Here is a 21,609-nt window from a genome sequence, read left to right as displayed (position 1 = left end):
GTAAACGACATGTTAACAATGCATTATGGAAATTTGTAATGGTAATGAGGAGGTATTCGAGGCAACGCTGTAGTGCCAATTGTACGAATGGAATATTGTCCTTTACTCCAAAAAAAAAAAAAAAATATGAAAACGTTCATAAGTTACATTTCGTTAATTTACTTTTTAATTTAATTTTATAGCATAAATGATAAACTGATAAAGAGGACTTGGAATCAAATGAAATTTTAAAAAATTCTGTGCAACTGGACTAGTACAATTGTGTTATAAAATAATTTTTTTATTTGAGGGATGGTTCATCAACAATAAAAGTATATTTACAAAATGGATCTCTCCAATGACAAAAAGATACATACTTTCTTTTTTCGATAATTCCAAGAACAATAAATGAGTTATTCCAATTGCTCCAAATCTTTCAAATTTTCCCTAACTTCCCAGTACTTTCCTTTTTTACCGCGTCAGTAAAAAAAATCTAAATCCCAGATCAGCTCAACGAAAGAAAGTAACAACAGATTAGGTCATCTTTTGGGGAATTAATTGATGTCTAACGGGTACACCCGTGAGATTACGGTTAGACGACACTGGTACCCTCCTCAGCCTTTCACGCTGCCTCATGGGTCTCTCCTTCTGTTCCATGGGACGGATACATAACACAAAAGAGAAAGAGAAGTACACGGGCAAACGGTTGCCGAGTGACTGAACGTCGGCGTCGCTGCGGGTGGCGTGGGATGGCGGGACTACGAGTTTGAGACGGCAGGGGGGGATGTCGATCGAGGAGTGGGGATTGGCGAGGGAACGGCGGCGGGAGGGACGATCGAACGACGGGTGGGGAAGATTGGAGCGGCGTAAACCGTCGGCGGGGCGGACCGAACCGTCAGTCAGCCGTGCTACGCCGTAGGAATGAGATCGGAATGAGAAACAACGTCGCACGATCCGACATTCGCGCGACCACGGTGACACGATTTAAAGACTGCACGCGGCTCGCACCGTACACATTAACGTGTCGCGATTCCGTATTCACTTGCGCGGGTGGGTAACCGTGACGTTGAAGTTTGGCGGCACGCGAGAGGCGTGTTTCCCAGGCTGTGCAACTGTGCGGTGCTATTCCCGTTTCTCCATCTTCCGCATTCCTCGCACCGATTGGAGTATCTTTCTCCGTGCACGAGGCGTCGTATCGACGGCGCTCCGAAATTATCGCGCCCAGACGGATCTCTTCGCCCCGAAGGAAAAGGTCGACGTAACGGAGCAGAAAACGTGAGTGAAATTCTATTAATAAGTTACTATACGTGCGCGTGCGTGCGAGTCCGAATATACGTGTGCCTTTGCGCGCCCGCGTTTTGTTGTTGATTCCTCGCGACTGTCAAGGCGCGTTTACGCGTGATACCACCTTTCGCTGACGCGTTCGAGGATCCGTTACCTTGGGATTGGCCTCCGCAGCGAGTTCCCAGTGACGCTGACTGCCGCGCGAATATCCGTGTTCTCCGTTTCGCTCGTTCGTTCATCTTTTGACTATACGCGAATGCGCCTTGACAGTTTTCGAGCCGAGTAACGCCTGGTCTGGCCGGTGTGTCTGCGACACGGGACGAACGTGTTCTGCCCACGTGCAGTCATGCCTCATTTACAACCTACCTGCATTCTTTAACGATTCCGCGAAGGGAAGACTTGCTCCGAAACGCTGCTCGAGGATTGGCCATTGTTTTGACCAAGTTAAATGGACGCGGTGCTTAGGCGCGATTTTGCTTCGGACAACTTTCATTTTCGTGATGCTGGTGCACGCTTGTTGGTATATAGAGACTCGTAGAGTCAGTTTAGATTGTCGATGTCTATTCATTTATGACTGATATAAATTTATAGAAATATAAACGGATGTGAGCAAAGGAATAAATGTACGTAAAATAAAACGAACATTACAAAGCAAAGGTCTTCATTTGTGTATATAAAGATCTGAGTTTGCATAAACATCCGCATCTAGTTATGGTACCTATAAGGTGTCTTGGGAGGTACTCGATTAAACCCACGTGTTCGGGAACATATGATCATAAAATGTTACGAACACTATAGGGCTACGTAGGTGCAGTAGGAAATTACTGGTATTGCTGGTATTACTCACAGTTATTGCTCCAATTGTCGACCTCCCATTTGCGACATGTCACTTGTCTGTGTAATCACTTTTATCGTCGTATTCGAAGCAACGTAGTTTCTATATGATGGCATACTTCGTGAATTTTTATTAATTTCTTATTTTAGTATACATTTTCTAGAAAATAATTCAGTGGAATTAAATTCTCTACCCTTGAAATTCATGGTATGCGATATAATATCGGAGAAGTACCTGTGAATTTACTACAAACTCAAAAACAAAGTCGAGATAGTAAGAAATAACTATTTCAGTCTTTTTTTTTTCAACGCACCATTATTTCGAATTATTCCAATTTGAATGAAAAGCAAGAAGAAAACATTAATTTATGATAAACATCCGTTCGCATAAGTCCATTCTATATAATCACTAACAAAGCTTCCCAAACGTAGAATATCACCCAAGTACAAAGAGTTACACTCGCCAAGATCCAATATCACGTGACACACTATAAGCTCGCTGATTCACGAATCGATTCCTACCTGGATCGAAGCTGGGTCGAGTTTGTTTCCCTTTCTTACATACTTATGTACTAAACCACGAGTTACCTCGGAATGTCCTCGCGAAGATAAGTATTTCGATGCTCGGTTTGATGCTGTTTCTGTCGAAACTGAGCCCAGCCGAGCGGTCATATCTGACTTGTAAATGACATCGTAACGTTACAGAATAGACGATAAGTTTCTACGGAGTATCAATAATACGAACGAAGCGACGCCGCGCGAGCGAACGGTGTTTCATAGGCGAATCGTTCGATCGACCATTTGTATTTCTTTGTCGAGTGACAACTCTTGAAATTCTCGATCGTGATTGTCGGGATTGCACGTAGAATATCTGGCGTGCTATCCTAACGCGCACTCGAGTCGAACAAGCCGGTTTTCTGCACACCTCGTTCTCTCGTTGCGCGAACCACACTGGCGTGAACTTCATGGCAGTCCGTGACCCCGACTGTTTCCTGTTACGAGAAAGGCTTTTGCGTGGCTCCGTTCGTTGGCATTCCTTTTGTCCGCGTTAATGATCATTGTGTAACCAGAATCATTTCGGAGGAAAAATCAAGCGTGCACGAGACCTCGGAGTACTTGGTTTCGTTTTTCACTGACGTTGACTTTTCGTTTATTCGAATTAACTGAAGCAACCGAGGAAACAGAGTTTAATTTTGTTACACCTCCTCCAAAGTAGAATTTCATTCTTATCTTTATATCAATATATGAGTCGTTCATTGCAGAAATCGATCGACTCCATAAAACGAAAATTTGTAATATAAATTCAAATAAATATTGTATAACGCATAAATACAGATGTAGCTTTCATCTAACGGTATATAAAATTAATAAGAAAGAAGAGCCAACAAATAATCGTGAGTAATGTTACAATTTTTATGTGACTGGTGGAGGTAATCGATTTCTGCAGTGAACGGCTCGTATATGTTTCAACAATTCCCATCTAATTCAACTAGTTCCATCTTATAATTTGAATAACTCCGTAGTTCTTCATTTTCTATAATCCAAAAATTGAACAACGAAGGAAACCATTTGGGAAGTTGTATCTTTTGGTTGTCGACGAATATTCGTCTTACAAAAAACTTGCAAAACTAGCAGACAATGTTAATTCAAACTTCGACGCGCCCCGGAGGTATTCTCTGACCGTGAAAGGTCCAGCCTAATTGTTGGTCTCTGCTCATCCAGAGCGGACGCAGCTTATAATTTACATTGTTAGGGACTGGAGGATGGAAAGAAAAATTCTGCACGGTCCAGATCCAGTCGGTCTCCTCTCGAGTCGGAGGGAAACGGTCTAAAACGGTCCTAAACAATTTTTCTGATCTGCAGCTGTGTCCTGGCATCCCTGTCGCGCGTGGAAACGGTGCGTTAAAATGGGTCCTTTTCGGAAGGAATTCGGTTACGCGCCGACCAGGTAGATAGATCTCGGGGGGCAAAGATCGACGGTTATTACCTGGCTGAGAGGCACGGCCTCATTCGTTTTCATTTGGCCCGTGTGCACGCGTTCCTTTCCGCGAATGAAAAGAGGATTTTCGCTTCCTTTTGTTTCTAAATTGCGCAAGAAGAAAATAAAAGGTCGGTTTGGACAGGCGTTCGTCATTCGTACCGTGGGACGGTGCGTGACGAAGAGAGACAGACCGAGGGAATGGAGCAGAGTATAGAAAGGGAGAGCCGATGGTCGGCTTAAATTTAATTCACTTCTCTAACTCCATCTCCCTCCTTCGCCACCGTTCCCTCTTATTCTCTCTTTATCAATCGAGCACCGAGTGCGGAAGCGGAGGAGGAATACCGCAGAATGCAATTTCCTCGGGGCACGAAGTAGATGTTCCAGTGGACTGCAATGGTCCAGGCATAGGTCAGCCGATGCGTCCCAGAGTCCTTTTTACGGAGATCTGCTCACCTCGGGTGTCCTTTGAAGCTGAGAACAATGAGAGGATGCTTTGTCCGGCCCGCGCTTGATGCGTGGTAATTTTCATAATTCTTGAGAGAAGTCGGACTCGACGATCGCAAGGAAGAGAGATACTAATTTATATTTCTACAGACTGTCCGTTGAAAACGCGGTAATTCTGCTTCCGGATTCGAGCGGTGGACGGTCTCGATGCCGAAGAAATGCGACTCTTTTTCCAATTTATGGGTAACACGTTGTAACGATTTTATTTGGCGTATCTGAGAATTGAGTTTCACTTGAAAGAAGAGCTTTTTATTATCTTTGAAATTGATAATCGCGCGAAGAGTTAAGTTAAATAGATTTTCTATTAATTATGGACATTTTTATTTTTATTTTCAGTTGAACGTATATGAATCATAATTAGTTTTTATCATGAGGTATTTGGAATAGGTTGACCTGTACTAAATATTACATATCTTTATCAAATAATCAATAGTTTTGACATTTCACCAAATTTTAAAACGTTTTAGAGTAACAACGACACTGAATCAATGTTTTTTTTTACGACTCATCGAAGCCTATTTGGTAAAGAGTCGCGCTGAAAAATTATTTAAACTGGTTTCAGCGTGCTTCGCGTTTCTACATTTACAACAAATCATCGCAATTTACTGGTTCGAATGAATGAATATGTATCGCGAACGCAATTTCACGAGATCCCGGCGCAAACGTCCATCGAATTGTTAACCGCACAAACCGCGGCTTGAAAATGGAATCCTTTTTCATGAAACGTGGCGACCTTTAAAATGCATCGATAATAAGAATCGACAGACGTTTCCATTCTGTTCTTTGAAACCGTAGAATTACAGAGAACATTCTTTTGAATATCGAACGCCGAGGGAATCGAAGCTAGAATCGACCGCGCCTGCAAAAAGAATTAGATACGAATATGGTAATAAATTTCGCTAACTGAGTCGAGTTACGATAGCCAGCCAAGTGCATTTCGTAATTTTAACTGTAGTCCAGGTGTGCGTCTGCAAATATCTACTTTAAATATGGATGACACCTAATTGAGAATGAATATTATTTCAAAGATCTATTTATGTAAATCGACCAGAGAATATTCATATAATTTATCTTTTACAACAGAAAATAAATTCATGAACATTATTATGTATGATACAAAGTTTTAGTATCGATGCATAAAAATTTAGTCGATACATTTATACTATTTCCTATAATTACTAAATGTAATCTGTTCTTAATTTTTCACTGAAATTCTACTTCAGAGATCACCTAACTAGCGGTACTTTATCGTGCCATCTTGAAATAAAAATAAAATAAGAAATGGTAAACGTTTCTTGTAATATTCTAGAGATTTATACCTTCGTTGTTTCAAGTTCATCGATAACGTTTTCCAGTACATATTCGTAATCGAGGAAGAAAAACAGATTTCCTTAGCGGAGCTCTTATACGAAGGAAATCAGGTCGCGTTACATACTGAATGCAATTTTCCCGGTATGGCGTGTCACTATTCCGACGGGTACCCATCCTGTTTCTTTCATTTGAAAATCCGACTGGTTCGAGCACACTTCAACTATGAAAAGATGATGCAAGTTGCGTGAACGCAGCTGCTTGAAACGCGGAACCACGGAACCAATGAAATACCGTGCCTATGTATGTATTATTCAAAATGTACGATATTTTTCATCGTTCTTCGTTATCTCGGAAGACTGTGGCAAATGTATGGACGAATATTCCGCGTGGAACTATTTCAAGCACCAGCCGTTGCGCAGCATAGAAAATGTTGTTTAAATGCGGAAAGTATTCCGGGGCCTATCGACGTACAGAGGTTTTTGTTAATGGAACAAAATAGCAGGCGAATATTTCGGTTTAGAGTTAAAAATAGTTGAATGTGAAAGCAGAGAATTAATTAGTATGTCATTGGTGGTTAATTCTTGGTGTTAGGTCAGTTGTTTGTTTTTCACTCCGTTTGATCCTAAATTTTTTGAATTGTTTGCAGAATCAAGATTGTCTACGGCTGATCAGAGGATGAACTAACTGTTAAATTTCCAAGAGGGACCGAGGAGGGCAGACGCGCGTCATCGCCAAATTTTCCTAGGCGTCCGGGTTCGGGAGGATGCAGCGGTCGATGACGTGAATCGACCGACTATCGGTCGACGAGTACGTGCCTCGTCGTCGGTTGAATGGCTGGCCAAGCACTCGGTTCTCGTTGTCCGAGGACTGTCTTCTCACGGTGCCGGACGAACCACGAATAGGCGTGTTTCCTGTACACCGATCCATACACTCGTCAGCTCGTAGACTGGCCGATTCGTTTTAGCCATCAAATACTGACCCCGTAGTCGTTTCGTCGTCTCCGCGGAATTCCCTCCACTATCATCGACTCCGATCCGTCCACGTCTTCCCTGGAATCCCACGAGATAAGAGAAACGACGGGCATCAGAATCGCGGGGACAGGGGAAGCAGAATCCGTGGAATAGCTCGCCGAAGCGTCGTTCTTAAGAAGCTTCCACCGAGGAACGAGTGGAAGGCCAGTCATAGCGAGACCAAACGCTCGGGGATAGGTCGGGAGCCGACTAGTGGCCAGTTTCCACTGGAGGTCGTACTCGCGACGGATGAAGGCAACGCTCCAGGTGAACCGTCGGTTCCGCGAACGTCGCCCTTGATCCAAAGGTCAGGTCGGCCACGTGCACAGCCGCGTACACGTTCACGATTATCGGTATCACGAGGATCGCGTCGAATTCCCCACCAACTACGGCCACATGACTTGACGATCGCCCCACCTACCGCTGTTCGTCGTTGAGTGAAGGCGGCGGCAGTGGCAGCTACGTCATATAGGGAACGACGAGCACGACGACGACGACGACGGCGGCGACGACGACAACCGACGACGACGACGACGAGGAGGACGTGGACGAGGAAAGAGGAACAGATAGCAGTAACAACGAGCACTGTGGAGGGCACTTACTTAAACAGTGACACACGCCGCTGGTGATTCAGTTGGCGGCAGTCGGTCAGCAGGTGCGAAACGCGCTGCTGGATTTTGCCTTTTCTCATCCGGTTTCGAGCGTTTTCGATAAGCTGGGTTTCGTTTCTTTTTTTTTTTTGTTTTCGCGGGAATATCGTGGGTGGACGTGACGGTGCCGTTGTTTGTTGTCGTTGTTCTTGTTACCTTCGTCGCCTTCTCCGCCGGTCGCAGTGGTGGTTTTTGGTGGATAGTGGTGGATCACAGTGTCGAGTGTGAAACTGGAGCCGTTAGTGGTAGCTGCCGAGGGGAAGAGCTATCATGTGCCCGCAGAGGATTTTCGGACTGGCGATCGTCGCGCTGGTGACTTTAGGTGGACGAGTGACGGGGTACACGAATCAGTGGGCAGTGCACATCGACGGGGGACCGGAGGTGGCCCAGCAGGTCGCACAGGAGCATGGGTTTCAATATCTTGATAAGGTAAGGGAATTTTTATTTTTCTTTTTTTTATTTTATATTAACCCATTTGTTTGGTTACAATTGGTTGCAAATTAAAAGTCGATTCAATAACAAAGAATATATGCTTTCAAGCACAATTCATTTTTACAGTAAAAAAACTATAATTTCTGCTATATTGGAGCACAGTAAATTTGTTTGTTTATCTTTCAGTCTAATCTTGTTGACTTTTGTAGAATTTACCATCCTGTTGATATATTTATCTCCGTTACGAGATATGAAACAATTAGCATTTTTATCTGGTGCAAAGTATTGATAAGAGTTAATTCATTGGTCGGATGTGATCAGTCTTGACTGATAAGGGAATTTAATTAAACTGTTACCTCTATCACTATGTTTGCGTTCCGATTGAAATTAAACCTCTTTTCACAACTCCAGACAATCGGAACACAAATACATGAAGATAACGATGAGTCCAATTTCAACAGAGACTAAGGAATTCGTGCGTTCAAATGAAATATTTTTCAACGATTTTAGAGATACATGAATCTTTTTACTCTTAATAGCATGAAAACGTACTTGACATATGATACATCGTCCCACAATGGGACTTCAGATGTCCTTTTGTCGAATGTGACCAAATGGCCACTATTAGTTTTGTAACGAGCTGGTTCTTCTTTGTGTTACGTTATCGTTTCTTTCGCGAAATGTTCGATTCTCACCAACACTGAAAACTAATACACCTACACCATCAAGGACTTACGCAACATCAGCTTTCGCTTTTGAGCATCCCAGATAAATGAAAACAACATATTGATAACCATATCAGAGAAAATGTCAAATATATCGTAAAAGTGACACAAACGGGTATCCCTAATCTTGAACTTCGCGAAGTCGCATGACAATTTTCTGAACATTTTTTATCTTGAATTTACGAAGGATGCAATTGTTTTTTAACACAAATTTGCATATTTCGCGTCGCGTGTCACAGTCACCTGACAGCTCTTTATCGTCATAGCAAATTCATGGACAAATGTATGCAATGTGTACCGAGTGTTCGTCAATAGTTGCAAATATTTTATATTCTACAACGCATATAAATGCGTGCTGGAAGTCAACATTTCCGTGATGTTTAGTCATACATTGCTCATCGATAAGTTATCACTATATCCTGATCAAGCTACTGCGTTGTAGAACATCTATTATCCGAACACTGTTAAACCAAACGTTCGTCTACTCGGAAAACGTTAATTTATCATACTGAACGTCATTTTTACGTTCATTAGTTTGAATCAAGCCTGTAGAAACACCTGTTTCGGGTGTATCGTAATGAATTAACAGATTAGTTGTTAATGGGGATCAGTAGTCTCGTTTTTACACCCTTTGTCGCGGATAATTTGCCTGACAGGAAAAGCACAGCGGCCCCTCTTCGGTTATCCTTCTACGGGAACGCAATTATGTAAAATGGGATACAATATACGCGAGACAAGTTAGTTAAGCGAACTCTTTGTACATGAAAGATCCGTCATCACAAGTGCACGAAAAATATTCATACACATCGGCAAAGTAGTTCCTTTTATAATATTAAAGACGATATTTGTTTACACACTAGGGTATATTAATCTCTCGACATGTAATTCTTCTGTTTCTTTTTTTTTAATCATTTTTATTTATTCGTTCTTTCTTCTCTGTCATCTTTTTCTACCTTCACTCTATTTACACAAGTATATCTTTTTGCACCAATTAAAGATTTGTATCTATACATAAATCTAGTCAGTCACCTTCCATCGATTAATCAAAACCAGTATTAGGTTATTAAAAAGAAAAACAGCCAAAAAGTTCATGCTTGAATTATGCGAAGAAAAAGTAAATATGATTTGATTTGATTGACAACAAAATTGCTGTATCAACGCTTGCTAGCCTGATTTTTTCTGCGTTTGTCGCAACACGCGATTATTTCTGCCACACAAGCAATCGCACACGCGTTAAATCTATTTTTTCGTTTCATCGTTTTGCGGCGTTCCAGTTCGCCTTATTCATATGCGGAGCTTATCGTTTTGAAATCGTACGACGAGCCGAGTCTTATTCCGCGTACAGATAAATTCCTTAGAGTGCAGGATCGGTCTTGATATTACGGCACCGAGAAACTTTTCGTGGTTTCGCTATCAAAGTGAGACATTTCTGAGAAGTGAGGCTCAATCATGTCAAGCTCATCCTTCCCTGCGACGTATAATATTTCCCGGCTAGACTCACATATGACGAGAGGAATATGTTCGTCGCTATTGCGGGAAGGAATAGTAATTTTCTCGGCCTACTTCGCGAGCTACGGCTTTGATTTTTTTGTTCTACGCAAATTTTCAATCGCTTTCTAACGTGATAATAATACTGTACGTGCACGTACTATGGATTTCTCGTTGCAATTATTTCTAAAGAGAGTATTTCACGAGCCGTTTCTATAGCAGATCAAAAATGGGCAAATTGTTTTGTTTATCAGTATCCTCGTGCTTTATTTCAACATTTTCTGCAGTATTTTCAAATGAAATTTGTGCTCGACTCTAAACTTCCTACGTTGAAAAAATATTTTACTATGTAGCGTTTATATTTGCAGCTTGCAATCATGAGATTCCCGACGTCGAAACGAGGGCATAGAGTTATCCCTGCATATTTAGTAAAAATCCTACCCTATTTCCAGGCAATTTGTCTCGACGGGCGAACACGAGAAGTGGGTCATTTTTTAACTGTTTTTTTCCGTTACTGACGCGACGAAACTGTCATTTGCTCGAAATGAGATTTATCAATTCTTACAGACGTCGATGCTACATTCATTAATAAAATATTACATCCTCTTTTTCTTATTGAAGTCAATTCAAAAGGGATTTGTTTCTTTATTAAACTCAGGTACAAGCATTAAATGCAACATTATTTAAATGTTTGCAACCTAAACAGTTCAGATGTGACACAAAATTATCTTATCATTTATACATTAGGATGGTAATAGCTTTGACATAATAATGATAGTAACAATAATAATAATAATAATAATAATAAATATAATATACTCATTAAACTCATTACTACTTAGATGATAAAATGATTTTGCGATATACTTGAAGTTGATCACTCGAGGTTAAAACATCTATATATAATGCAGTATTTATTTTCATGAACTTCCCATTTGCTCGCAAAATAAATTTCATTAGTAACTTTGAAAATATTGGCAAGCGGAGAATACTATTGTTTCAATTCCTTTTTTTCTGTCTGTTGAAAATTACACGTATTCGACGAATCACGTTGACATAAGTCTTTAGCGTGCTTTTAGCCACCAGCTATGAATTTTGTTCCAACTACGTGCTTCGCATCACTGTCAAGACCGGAAATTAACCTTCGAACGAATCTCCTTTCTGCCTAAATAGTTTTCGTCGCGACTCGCCCCTATCTTCGCTTTCCACGTCAGTACTCGGTCGATCGCGAAACCTGAATGAAACACAATCTAGCGAAATGAAACTTCCAGTGAAACGAAGTTTCAACAGCCATTTGAATCCTTCGAACCAGTCCTGTCGAGAGTTGTTCTTCGGAGTGAAGCAGTTTACCCTCCGTCTACGTTTTCGTGATAAGCAAACGTTACAGACTGGTCGAAATCAATTGGCCACCATGTGTCGGGTCGTTTCATTAACAATACAAGCGCCCCTTTTGTTCGGAAAAGGTAACTAGAGTAATTTACAATCGTTATATTTTTTTTTTTCATTTTCTATGATCGTCTTCCATCTCTTTATTATACTTTCGATAAAAAGAACTCATTCAGTCAACATTCATCAACAAACGAGTTAGTTTTGCAAACTCGCGAATGTAAAACATATCTAAATTTGAAAATATGTATATCGATGAATCTAAATATTTGAACAGATTCAATATAAGAATAAAATATAAAAAAAAACTTAATACTCTTTTATTCAATTTCAAATTACATATGCTGGATTCATATTTTTGCAAAAACTTGCAAGTACTCATGACGTAAGAACCTTCTTAAACAGGGAAAAATATTCCTAATCGTATGCTTATCGCGAAACGTGTACGTGTTAACTGATAGCGTTAATTGTGTGTGAACATAACTTGCCTAGACCAGGTGGTAATTCAACTACAAACAAAACGAATAATTTTCTGTATTTATCTTGGTAGTTAAAGGCATTGTGAATGTACACTATACCGAGGTCAATGAACGTTTCAAACACCCACGATTTGGAATTCGACGTAGCACTTACATATACTTTTTGTTGAAAAAGATCTGTTTGCAGAGACCTATTAAGATAAGAGAAGTATGTGGAATATCTTTTAGGAAAATAATTCATACATAGTATATTGTGCACATGATAATGATTCCTATAGCAATACATAGCTATACAGCATTCACGTAAAAGGAATTCATATTATTGGTGATGAACCGATTTCCTTTTCGTTGCTTCAGAGCCAATGGATTTCCTTTAAGTTTCATTAAATTATTTTGCTGACCACCGATACTGGCGCAAATGTAATTTCGCCCATGGTTACTCGCGTGTCAACTTCGGTATGTTCCAATGACTCACGCGATAGAATGTATTTACTTATTTTTGCTAATACGACCATACACACCGCGTAGGCTAACTCTGCGCGTTCGCAGTTTGTTCGTTCACTTCGTATACGACCACGGTTGTCAGGAGCAATTTGCGTCACCTTAAATATCCAGCAGGTGGTTCGTTTCGAGTCGGATTTCGCACTGAAAAAAAAGCGGTGCGAAATTCTGGACAAACTGAAACTGGAAGGATAAATTAAAACACCGTCGCGAGGAAATTGTGTTAATTTCTTTAATTGTTCAATTTTAGAAACGAGCAGCGCGAATTTTTTTCGATGTTATTCGCACGCTTTGTCTTTTATTATGAACGCCTTTCGTCGCGTATCTTTTATAAATGAGAGGACCGCTGGTCAGACTTAAGCAATTTTTTATGAGTATTATCATGTGCTGAAGTTGAGAAAAGAAGGGAAACGGCTGTCGATGATAACGGGGATTCCTGAAAACATACTCTACACGGAACACGGTAGAATAATTTGTTTAGCGATTTGCACGTTTTTTTCTCGTTATTTTTCGCGTGGAACTCGACGCCTCTTACTCGAGCGATTTTTATCGTTGTGCCAATACATTAATCGTCATCGGGTAATTTTCTTTTAATCCTTCTGCATCATCTTTGTGGAAATGCAAAAATTACGTATATACTAAGAAGTCGATTCAATTCTTGTTATTGTCACTCGTCAACCGTCAACAATTTGATACCGCCGAACAATAAAACTTTACACAGGAATATTTCTCTCTTGTTAGCTCAAAATCGTCACAGGTTTTTTATTTGTTGCAATACCAAGAATCGAAATATTGAATAAAGTAAAGAATAATGTTGGGTGGTAGCCAAATCGTCTGTTTTCTTCGCTCAATCACAATTATTTTCACGGCGATTAGTCGAATTGTGTTTGTTTTTATCCCATAGCGCTCGAATGTTTGTGCAAACGTGTAATTCGTCAGAAGTATCATGAACATTGATCTGGGATTAACCGACTGTCGGGTTTTCCCTTGTTCGTTTGTTGTTTTATTCTATCGCGTAATTGGTAAAGGGGGATACCTCCACGCCATCGACAGCGAGCGCTCGCGTGTTTTTCAGTTCTGGTTTTCCCCGTCATTCAACTGAAAACAATAGCGTAGTCTGTGTTTCTCTTTTAAATTCAAAACTTTTAATTAGAAAGTGTTCTTGCCTCTACACAAAATTAGGGAAACTCGAAATTTAAATTTTATTAACTTATTTCAGTTAGTGTTTTAATTTTTGTGTAATTATTGTAACAATTTATTGAAATATTCTATTTTTGGGAAGTAGGTATGGATATCGTTGTTTAATCATGTGTCCAAATTGATAAGCATTGGCAGGCTGGGTATTAGAAAAGAGGAGCTCTCGGCTGTTAGGTCTCTTAACCATGTCTTCCAATATTTCAGAGACTGTCTCCCATAGTGGCTCTTAAATTATGGTTATGAAGATATACGAGACACGAGCCGGGGGGACTAAATGATTACTGTGGTTCAAAAATGAGGGAAAATTGTGAACTTTTAAAGGATATAGGTTTCGGTGCACAAAGTCGCACGTTGTAACAAAGAATACATTTCAGCATAAACCTGATATTCACTGTTGAAAATAAAAATGATAAATTTAAGTACATTCGCGAGGTAGAAATTTACTAATGCCAATATTAACCACTTACACATATTTACATAAAAATTTATTCGAGCTCTTACAAACCTTACTACAATCAAATTATGGTATTTATGATTCAGGAAGTGAATAGGGATATGAAATGAACCAGACTTTCAAAATATAGAACAATGCCTTCAAATATTTGCTATTTGTAGATATGACATATGTGTGTTACCTTAATGTTCGTATTGTATGGTAATACTGTAGTGCATGCAGGCTTGAGCCTTGTTTACGTATTTCTAAGCAACACTTGTTAATACAAAAGCATATAAGGTAGCTCTTCTGTTTTCTTTTATATCGTTAACTTTTCATTGTATACTGTTACGAAACTGAATTAATTTCAGCTGAGAAAACATTTGCTCCAATTATTCTATTCGATACCTTATTGTATAACTAGTTCTCTAGTATGGTGTCTATATACTGTTTTGCACGATTTCTTTATCACATTTGTTTATCTTATACCTTATATTCCTTGTCTTTGTGCTTCTAAAAAATAATTTCCATATCCAATCTCCCTTTAAATTTCTTCGTTTTATTTCTCTACGTGATACGAGCCCTACTTTCGACATTTTTATCAGACAGATGGAAAGGTATTCTTATTCTAAATATGTTCTTATCGTATTTAAACACGATAGCAAGTAACGTTTCATCGACTGAGTTCCTCCCAATCTATGTCAAAATTTTTCTCAAGTCAACTTTGCACTGCTAATACTCCCTAAGAAACACGAAACAGCGTTTAGACATTGTAGAGAGATTTGGAACAGTTCTTATGGAATCAAGGTACGATTTGTAGAAATAGTTGGAAACATTCTCGCGTAGCGTCTAGTGTTTCGAGTCTCGGCGAAGTTTCAAGAAAAGGATTATTTCTCCAACAATAGATCGTGTTCGGGTCCATGTTCTCGCAAATTGTTCGCTTAAATCTTCTTCGAGCACGATAATAAGGTGAAAAGCGAAAATCTAGAGTTCTAAATCTAGAGTCTACATGTTGAGGTAATTAACGAAATCGTGTCTTGTGCACGTTAAAATAGGATACTAACGAAAAAAAGTTCAGTGAAATAAAATTCTTATTATATTTCATATTACACTTTATCATATTTGAGATTTTGATATATTTGAATTAGATGGATATGAATTAGATATTAGATAGAGATTAGAGAGTAGTGGTTACTTAAAAAATTCTGTTTTATAGAATACTTTTATTTCAGTTTATGTGACATTACGTTATAAATTTTCCGTTTTATAATACACCTGGTGGTATCCATTACAGTTCTCTCGCTATGCATAACATCGGGTTAATCGATTTAACACGATTGGACAAAGGCCAATTGTACTAATTGCAAGTACCGTTAACCATGCAACAATGTTGGGCCGCAGGTTAGCTAGATTAGACTAGAATTCATTAACAAGGACGAAGTGCGTTGATTGCAAGTGAAAACAATCGAATCGTAACCTATTGCCATCTAATTTATTATCTCTACCTAGCGTCACACGATCTGCACTGGTTTGAAATTTGAAGCAAATATTTGACTTCAAAAATAATTCCAAATAGCACTAAAAAGATAATGTAGTTTTTTCGTTCGCAAGTAAATGAAGTTTGAGGAAAAACAGGTTAATCGACTGGTTCCAAAGGGGCGTATACAATAATTCGATGTCGTTGGTTTTCATCCCTTGTTCATCGATTTCCGATCAGAGAGGATACAAGATAAAATCGAGAAAGGAACCGATTTTTCGACCGACTCGTTTTGTTCCCGAATGACATTACCTGAATTTGTCTTTGTTCGTTTGCTGCTCGCCCGTGACGGGACACCGCGTCCTTTGTAGAAGCGAGGAAGTTCCGCGAGAATAGGTCCTTCCGTGTAAGTCCGGATTTCCAGGCGAGCCTTTCACGACGATTTTGCGAAACCCAACATTTCACTGGATTACCGTCGAGCGAGATTATACTTTCAATGCACCTTAAAACTCTTCGTCGGGGATTCGTCGCATGGCCCGAATTTGTAATTACTATGGTGTCCTGCGATACGGTGAAAGGATACATTCGACGTCCTGTGTCTTCGATGCGATAACGCTCCTTTGAGACCATAATCGACATAGGAAAAATTGGAAGCGATTGAAATATGAAATGAAATTATTTGCCTTTATGAAACCGATACTTTTGTCTCAGAAACTTCGACAAAGCGATCCAGCTCTGCGAGTGTTTATGAAGTTTCCTCGACGCGTTTCTTCCTGAGTGTTTGATCAACGTATGCGGAAGTTATAGTGGCGAAAGCATTCTGCAATAGTCTCTGGAAATAAATACGACGGTTTATTCGTATCTTAAAATACTCTTGTTGAAACGTGTAAAATTTTCGAACGCACGTCATCGTTAGGCTTTAATGCCTTCCACGTTACGCTACATTTCAATTAATAAACCAAAGCGCCGGTTTGCACGAGTTATCGGATAATAGTAGCTTGGCTCTGTTGGGTGGAAAGATCGGAGCATACAGGCAAGAACTTCAGAACTAGTTAGAGCTTGTTGGCAAGAAAATGGGAACCATTAGATTATCGTTCATGGCTGAAAGTTGACATTGAACTTACCTGATCGCGCGGTGTACGAAATTTACTCGTTGTTAGGTTATGTTAATTGCTGATTTAAATTACATATGATCTAGAATATTTCGTACAAAATAATTTGCATTATATTTACATTAAAACCCTTCATTATAGAATCTCCTTATAAACTTTGCAAAAATTCGACTATTTTCCTGAAGTAATAGATCCTCATATTGTTTAATAATTAATAATAATTATGCCTAGTATTTCCTTAAATAATCATCGTCTCGAGCAGATTAAAAATGTTCTATTGATAATATCAATCTTCGATAAAAATAGCAGTAAAAATTATTACTTACGTATATTTCCTGATACACAGGTTTTCGTATCTCTGAATACCAACAATGCGCGTGGAAAATCGTTTCTGATTCGTCGCACTGCTCTTTTACGCATTTCTCGCGTGGAAGTGGATGGAAACAGTATCGCGCGGCAGTAACAATAGGGAAAAAGTGTTCGTATGCTACGTGAGATATATAACTGGGGAATTCACGTGACGCGTATTCCCTACGAATGAATGGTTCGAGGACCCTCGGAAAGCATTGCGTTTTGAATGATCCTGGGAGCGGGTGAAAAGCATGCACAAAAGAGCATCGTGCCCTGATATTTATAAGTCGTTTCCACCCTTGCTACTTTAAATGTGAAAGGGGTGACTATGCTACGTTAAGAGAACACTTAAGCCACGCTAAACGCACCCTTTGTCTTTGCTGGGTTCTTGTAGCTTCTCGAGATCAAACGATCAGGGGAGTTAGCGAGTTGAAAATCGGACCAGATTTTTATTGCAGAAACGAAAAGCAGGACGTGGACAATTTTGCAGGATATCGGGAAATTAATAACGTCCTTCGAGTCGATACGATTTTTCCTTTGACAATTACGTTCAATTCCTGCGTAATATTTCCTGTATTTATATTCGATTTCTTTCTATTATTTCCTGTATTTGTAAAATCGACGTTTAATTCCTATTCCTTTATATACATCCAACTCGAAATAACAGTAACGTTTCCAAATTTGTCAAAGCATTTTTAAAAATTACAAAATTCTTCATCTTTTTATCCTTGCACCCCAACACGATTCGCACCTGTCTTTCCTCGAGCTAGAGAAGTTCCTCTCATGAAATATTTGTACAGGGATAGGAATTAGGAATACCTGGCTGCAGGTAGCCACGATGAAGCATTCTTCTTTCAGGATGCCACGCAGCCTGCCGACCGACATATATACCCTACCTGCCCCCTATACCTATTCACTATTTAGTACACGGCATTTCGATGCAACCCTAAGTACTGCCCGTTGAACCTGTTCTGCTTCGCGTTTCTTACTTCGTCCTCATTTCTACGAAGATCATGCGCCTTCTAGATCCTTTTGGATTCGGCACGTTTGCGGTGCGCTACGCTGAAAGGAAATCGTAACTGCGAGGAGCGCTATTCAGCTGTAAAAATTGAGATACTTGAGATTCTTTTAAAAAAAAACTACAGGCCATATCAGTTTCAAACCCTTGCACGTGTTTGGACAAGTGAAAATAATTTTGTTCAGGGTAGTAATATCATTGTTATTTATCTTTGTAGAAAGTATATAAAAAAAGTTCGATTTTATCATAAACATTTACTTATTGATTGCTTATAACTTAATTTCATCAACTTTTATATTTGAATCCCACGACTTTACTGTCCCACGCAATTTACATTAAGTTTTAATGAGTTCTTCTTATTTCCTAAATTTCGTTAACTTAGGTTTATTCATATTTTTATTAATCACGTTATGATATTTCTATCTGGACGTGAATTGAAACAAATTTTTGCTCGTTTTGCTCCAAAAACGAGTAACAGATCTCTTTTCTCCTCTCGCGGATATATCCGGGGATAAAATTTGAGTGGACAAATATCCACGAGCTGTGGGGTATTTATCCAACGGGAATGGAGTTGAAAAGGGTAATTTATCGATTTCCAAAGGGGTGTATCCACCGACGGTGAAAATGGGGAAAGAAACCGTGAAAGCAAATAGTTCGCGCGTTCTTTCAATGGTATCCACCTTCCATTTATGCATAGAGGTACTGTAAAAGACAATCGAAGCTTCTGCGGTGGAGCCCCATCTCTGCCGTCTTCCCTCAAGAAATTAAAGTCGTTCGTAGGAATTTCTCTGTCTCTCCTCGCTTCCTCTCCGTTGCAGTGATTTGAAGTGTCAATGGCTGCCACTCACCCTCCACGGTAAGACCCCTTGTTTTCCACCCCTTAACGTCTCGACATTGAAACGCGACGGCACGTTAAGAGCAGGTTTGCTTGGGTTGAGGAGAGTGAAAGAATCTAAAAGGGAAACGCCAAAGAATCGCAGGCAAAGCGATAACGAGAGGAGTCGAAGAAGTAGAGCGAAATAAACAGAAAGAGAAACGGGGGGAAAAGCTTGACAACCTAGTCGCGGAATTTTCCTGACTTTCATTTAAAATTTATGGCAAATGTCGATGTCAATGTTTGAAATTTGAATTTTTATGGTTTTTTCGAATTACACGTAAAAGAAAATTAAAAAAAAGAAATTGTTCATTCATAAAAGTATAAAAGTGCCCCTCTGAATAGACGAACACTTGAACACTGCAACTTTCGTCCCTGTTCCCTCCCACTTTTAAACCAGAGAAATTTAAAACACGACTCGGTTGGATAATAGGATTCCACGAACAGATTATCGCGAATCAAGCTGGCCTCGTGTACGTAACGTGTATCCGCTTGCTCGCGTGATCCTCACTTGTGCTTGCGCTAGCATATGCAACGTTGCACGTCTTCGTCATCTCAATTATTGTTACGCTCTAGTAGCTCAATGTCAAGCGGCATTCTATCTTAATCTTGAGCAGGCGAGCCGGTCGTCATTAATCGTGTTTACACGGCATAGACCGCCTGACAAAATGTTAATTAACGATGGACGCAGGCAATGTCGCTAATGAAAGTGTAATGGGTCAAAGGGAATATAATTCGCACTGTTGATCTAAGGAACAGGCCGCAAAGGACGTTAGCATTCCCATGGGCAATTCCCGGGTCGCTGCGAATTTGAAAGTTTCATGTCGATCCCATCGCGAATCGATAAAGTAAATATCGTCGAGTCTTGTTAAGATACAATGCGTAGAAAATATCGAGGAAATACCGATTGCAACTTAAGAGAACTCGTGTTGATGATTAAAGTAAAGACAAGAATGTTTAGACTAGAATAGAAATTTACTTTCATTTCGATAGATTGCAAATACTGAACTATCGACTAAACATTCTTTATTCGAAACTCTGGCAATCGAACTGTAAAAGTAGCAATATTTTCTTAGTGCCTCCAGTAGCTCGAGTAAACACTTTGCACTTCAAGTATTCCTCACAGACAAGGCTCAGCGTTGTACTCGTCGCCTCTCTGCACTGTTATGTAATACTCTAAAATTAGATTTCATTTGCAAGTGATGTCATGTGTCGTCGATATCACTCATTCGCAAATAAAGCCGAGAAAGTCCAATCTGCTAGCCAAGAAAAAATTCGACTCCGAGAGGTTAATAATCCTCAAGAACGTTCCTTGCCACTGGATGTTTTCCTGCTCCCTTCGTCGAACACGAGAGCGTGTGTTCCAACATTCGTTAAGCAATAAGAAAGTCTCGCGACACGTAGTTTCAGAGGCAGTTCGACTTGGAAGGGTTAACAACGACACGCGACACTATTTCCGTGATTCAATTCTCAGCTACGCGAAGAAACGGAACGCGGGGCGCGCCGATAGCATCTTTGCCGCATAAAAGAGGCATGTTCTCGCTAGTCGGCGATGTAGCGACGTCTTAACGCCCGCGCACGTACGCGGGACACGCACGCGAGCGGTTGTGCAGATGACATGAGAGCCGGAGCGAGTCAATGCACCGAGTAGTTGGATCAATGAGCCTGATTACTCAGCCCGATTCTCTTGTAGACGCGAAGCAGACCGAGCGAGAGCTGACGGCTGCTTATTCTCCGCGGGAATGTCGTCGGGGGAATTAAATCGGAACGAATTGAAAACGCTTCAATTACCGGCCAGGGACCGGCGCGTTGTCAAGTGCAAGGCTCTCACCGATCTTGGGCTTCGAGATGCGCATCGGTGTGTAGGTGGCACGGATTCGCGGGCTTATGGAGTACGCGATATATGGGAAACGTCGTTTCTGGAAGGGAATTGAATTTCTCATGGGAATGTTTGCAGTCGAGATATAAATTCTGATTCGAGTTTCCGACGGTTTTGTTGACACACCTCGTTCGAGCTAGAGATTGAAGCAAAGTTTCTTAGCAAATGAACTTCTGGCGGAGGTATCTGATTAACCAGAATGATGAATTTAATAATTTAATCATTTATTTGGGCGTTTTCTTGCTGAAATGATGGAGTAAGTGATGGCAAATATGTATTTGACCGAGGCAAGTTTTGGGAAGATTAGAAGCTGCACTCTGGGTCTGGTTGATCCTTCGTATTTCGCGTGGTTGTTGAGTATGTTCATCTTCGATTTTGTAGGAGTTTGGCGGTTAGGGATAGAGAATGAAACCTAATTTGTCGAATCTGCCAAGAGAGTCGAATCCATCAGCTGCACTATTGGTTCGTTTCGCGTTCTTTAATTCTTTGGCCCGTTAGTCATGGTTTTCAGTCAACGTTCAGTGACACTTTGACACATCGCGCGTTCTTTGCGCCTAGGAAACGAAGCCCCGGGCGACATCCGGAAAATTCGTCGAGGAAAAGGAATTTCTTCGCCTCCCTTTCTGAATGAAATTCGCAGACGGATATTGTATCAATTTGATTCTGGTTGCGTGAGCATGCGGCACGTTTGAAATAACTCGAAG

General features: G+C 40.3%; 1 protein-coding gene across 2 annotated transcripts in view; it reads left to right on the top strand.

Moving 5' to 3' along the window:
* Positions 1-888: 888 nt before the first annotated feature.
* The window catches only part of LOC128874116 (furin-like protease 1, isoforms 1/1-X/2), a 201,876-nt gene continuing 181,155 nt past the window's right edge, over positions 889-21,609 (top strand). For both annotated transcript variants that reach the window (XR_008456576.1, XM_054118462.1), the window contains exons 1-2: positions 889-1,254; positions 6,540-7,982. Coding sequence is in view for 1 of the 2 variants with exons in the window: in XM_054118462.1 (XP_053974437.1) it covers positions 7,824-7,982 (159 nt within the window). In the remaining variant the exon portion in view is untranslated. The remainder of the gene's footprint in view (positions 1,255-6,539; positions 7,983-21,609) is intronic.

Source organism: Hylaeus volcanicus, chromosome 3 (assembly GCF_026283585.1).
Source record: "Hylaeus volcanicus isolate JK05 chromosome 3, UHH_iyHylVolc1.0_haploid, whole genome shotgun sequence".
Taxonomy (NCBI): Eukaryota; Metazoa; Arthropoda; class Insecta; order Hymenoptera; family Colletidae; genus Hylaeus; species Hylaeus volcanicus.
Note: the sequence above shows the minus strand (reverse complement) of the source record. Positions and strands in the feature narration are given on the sequence as shown.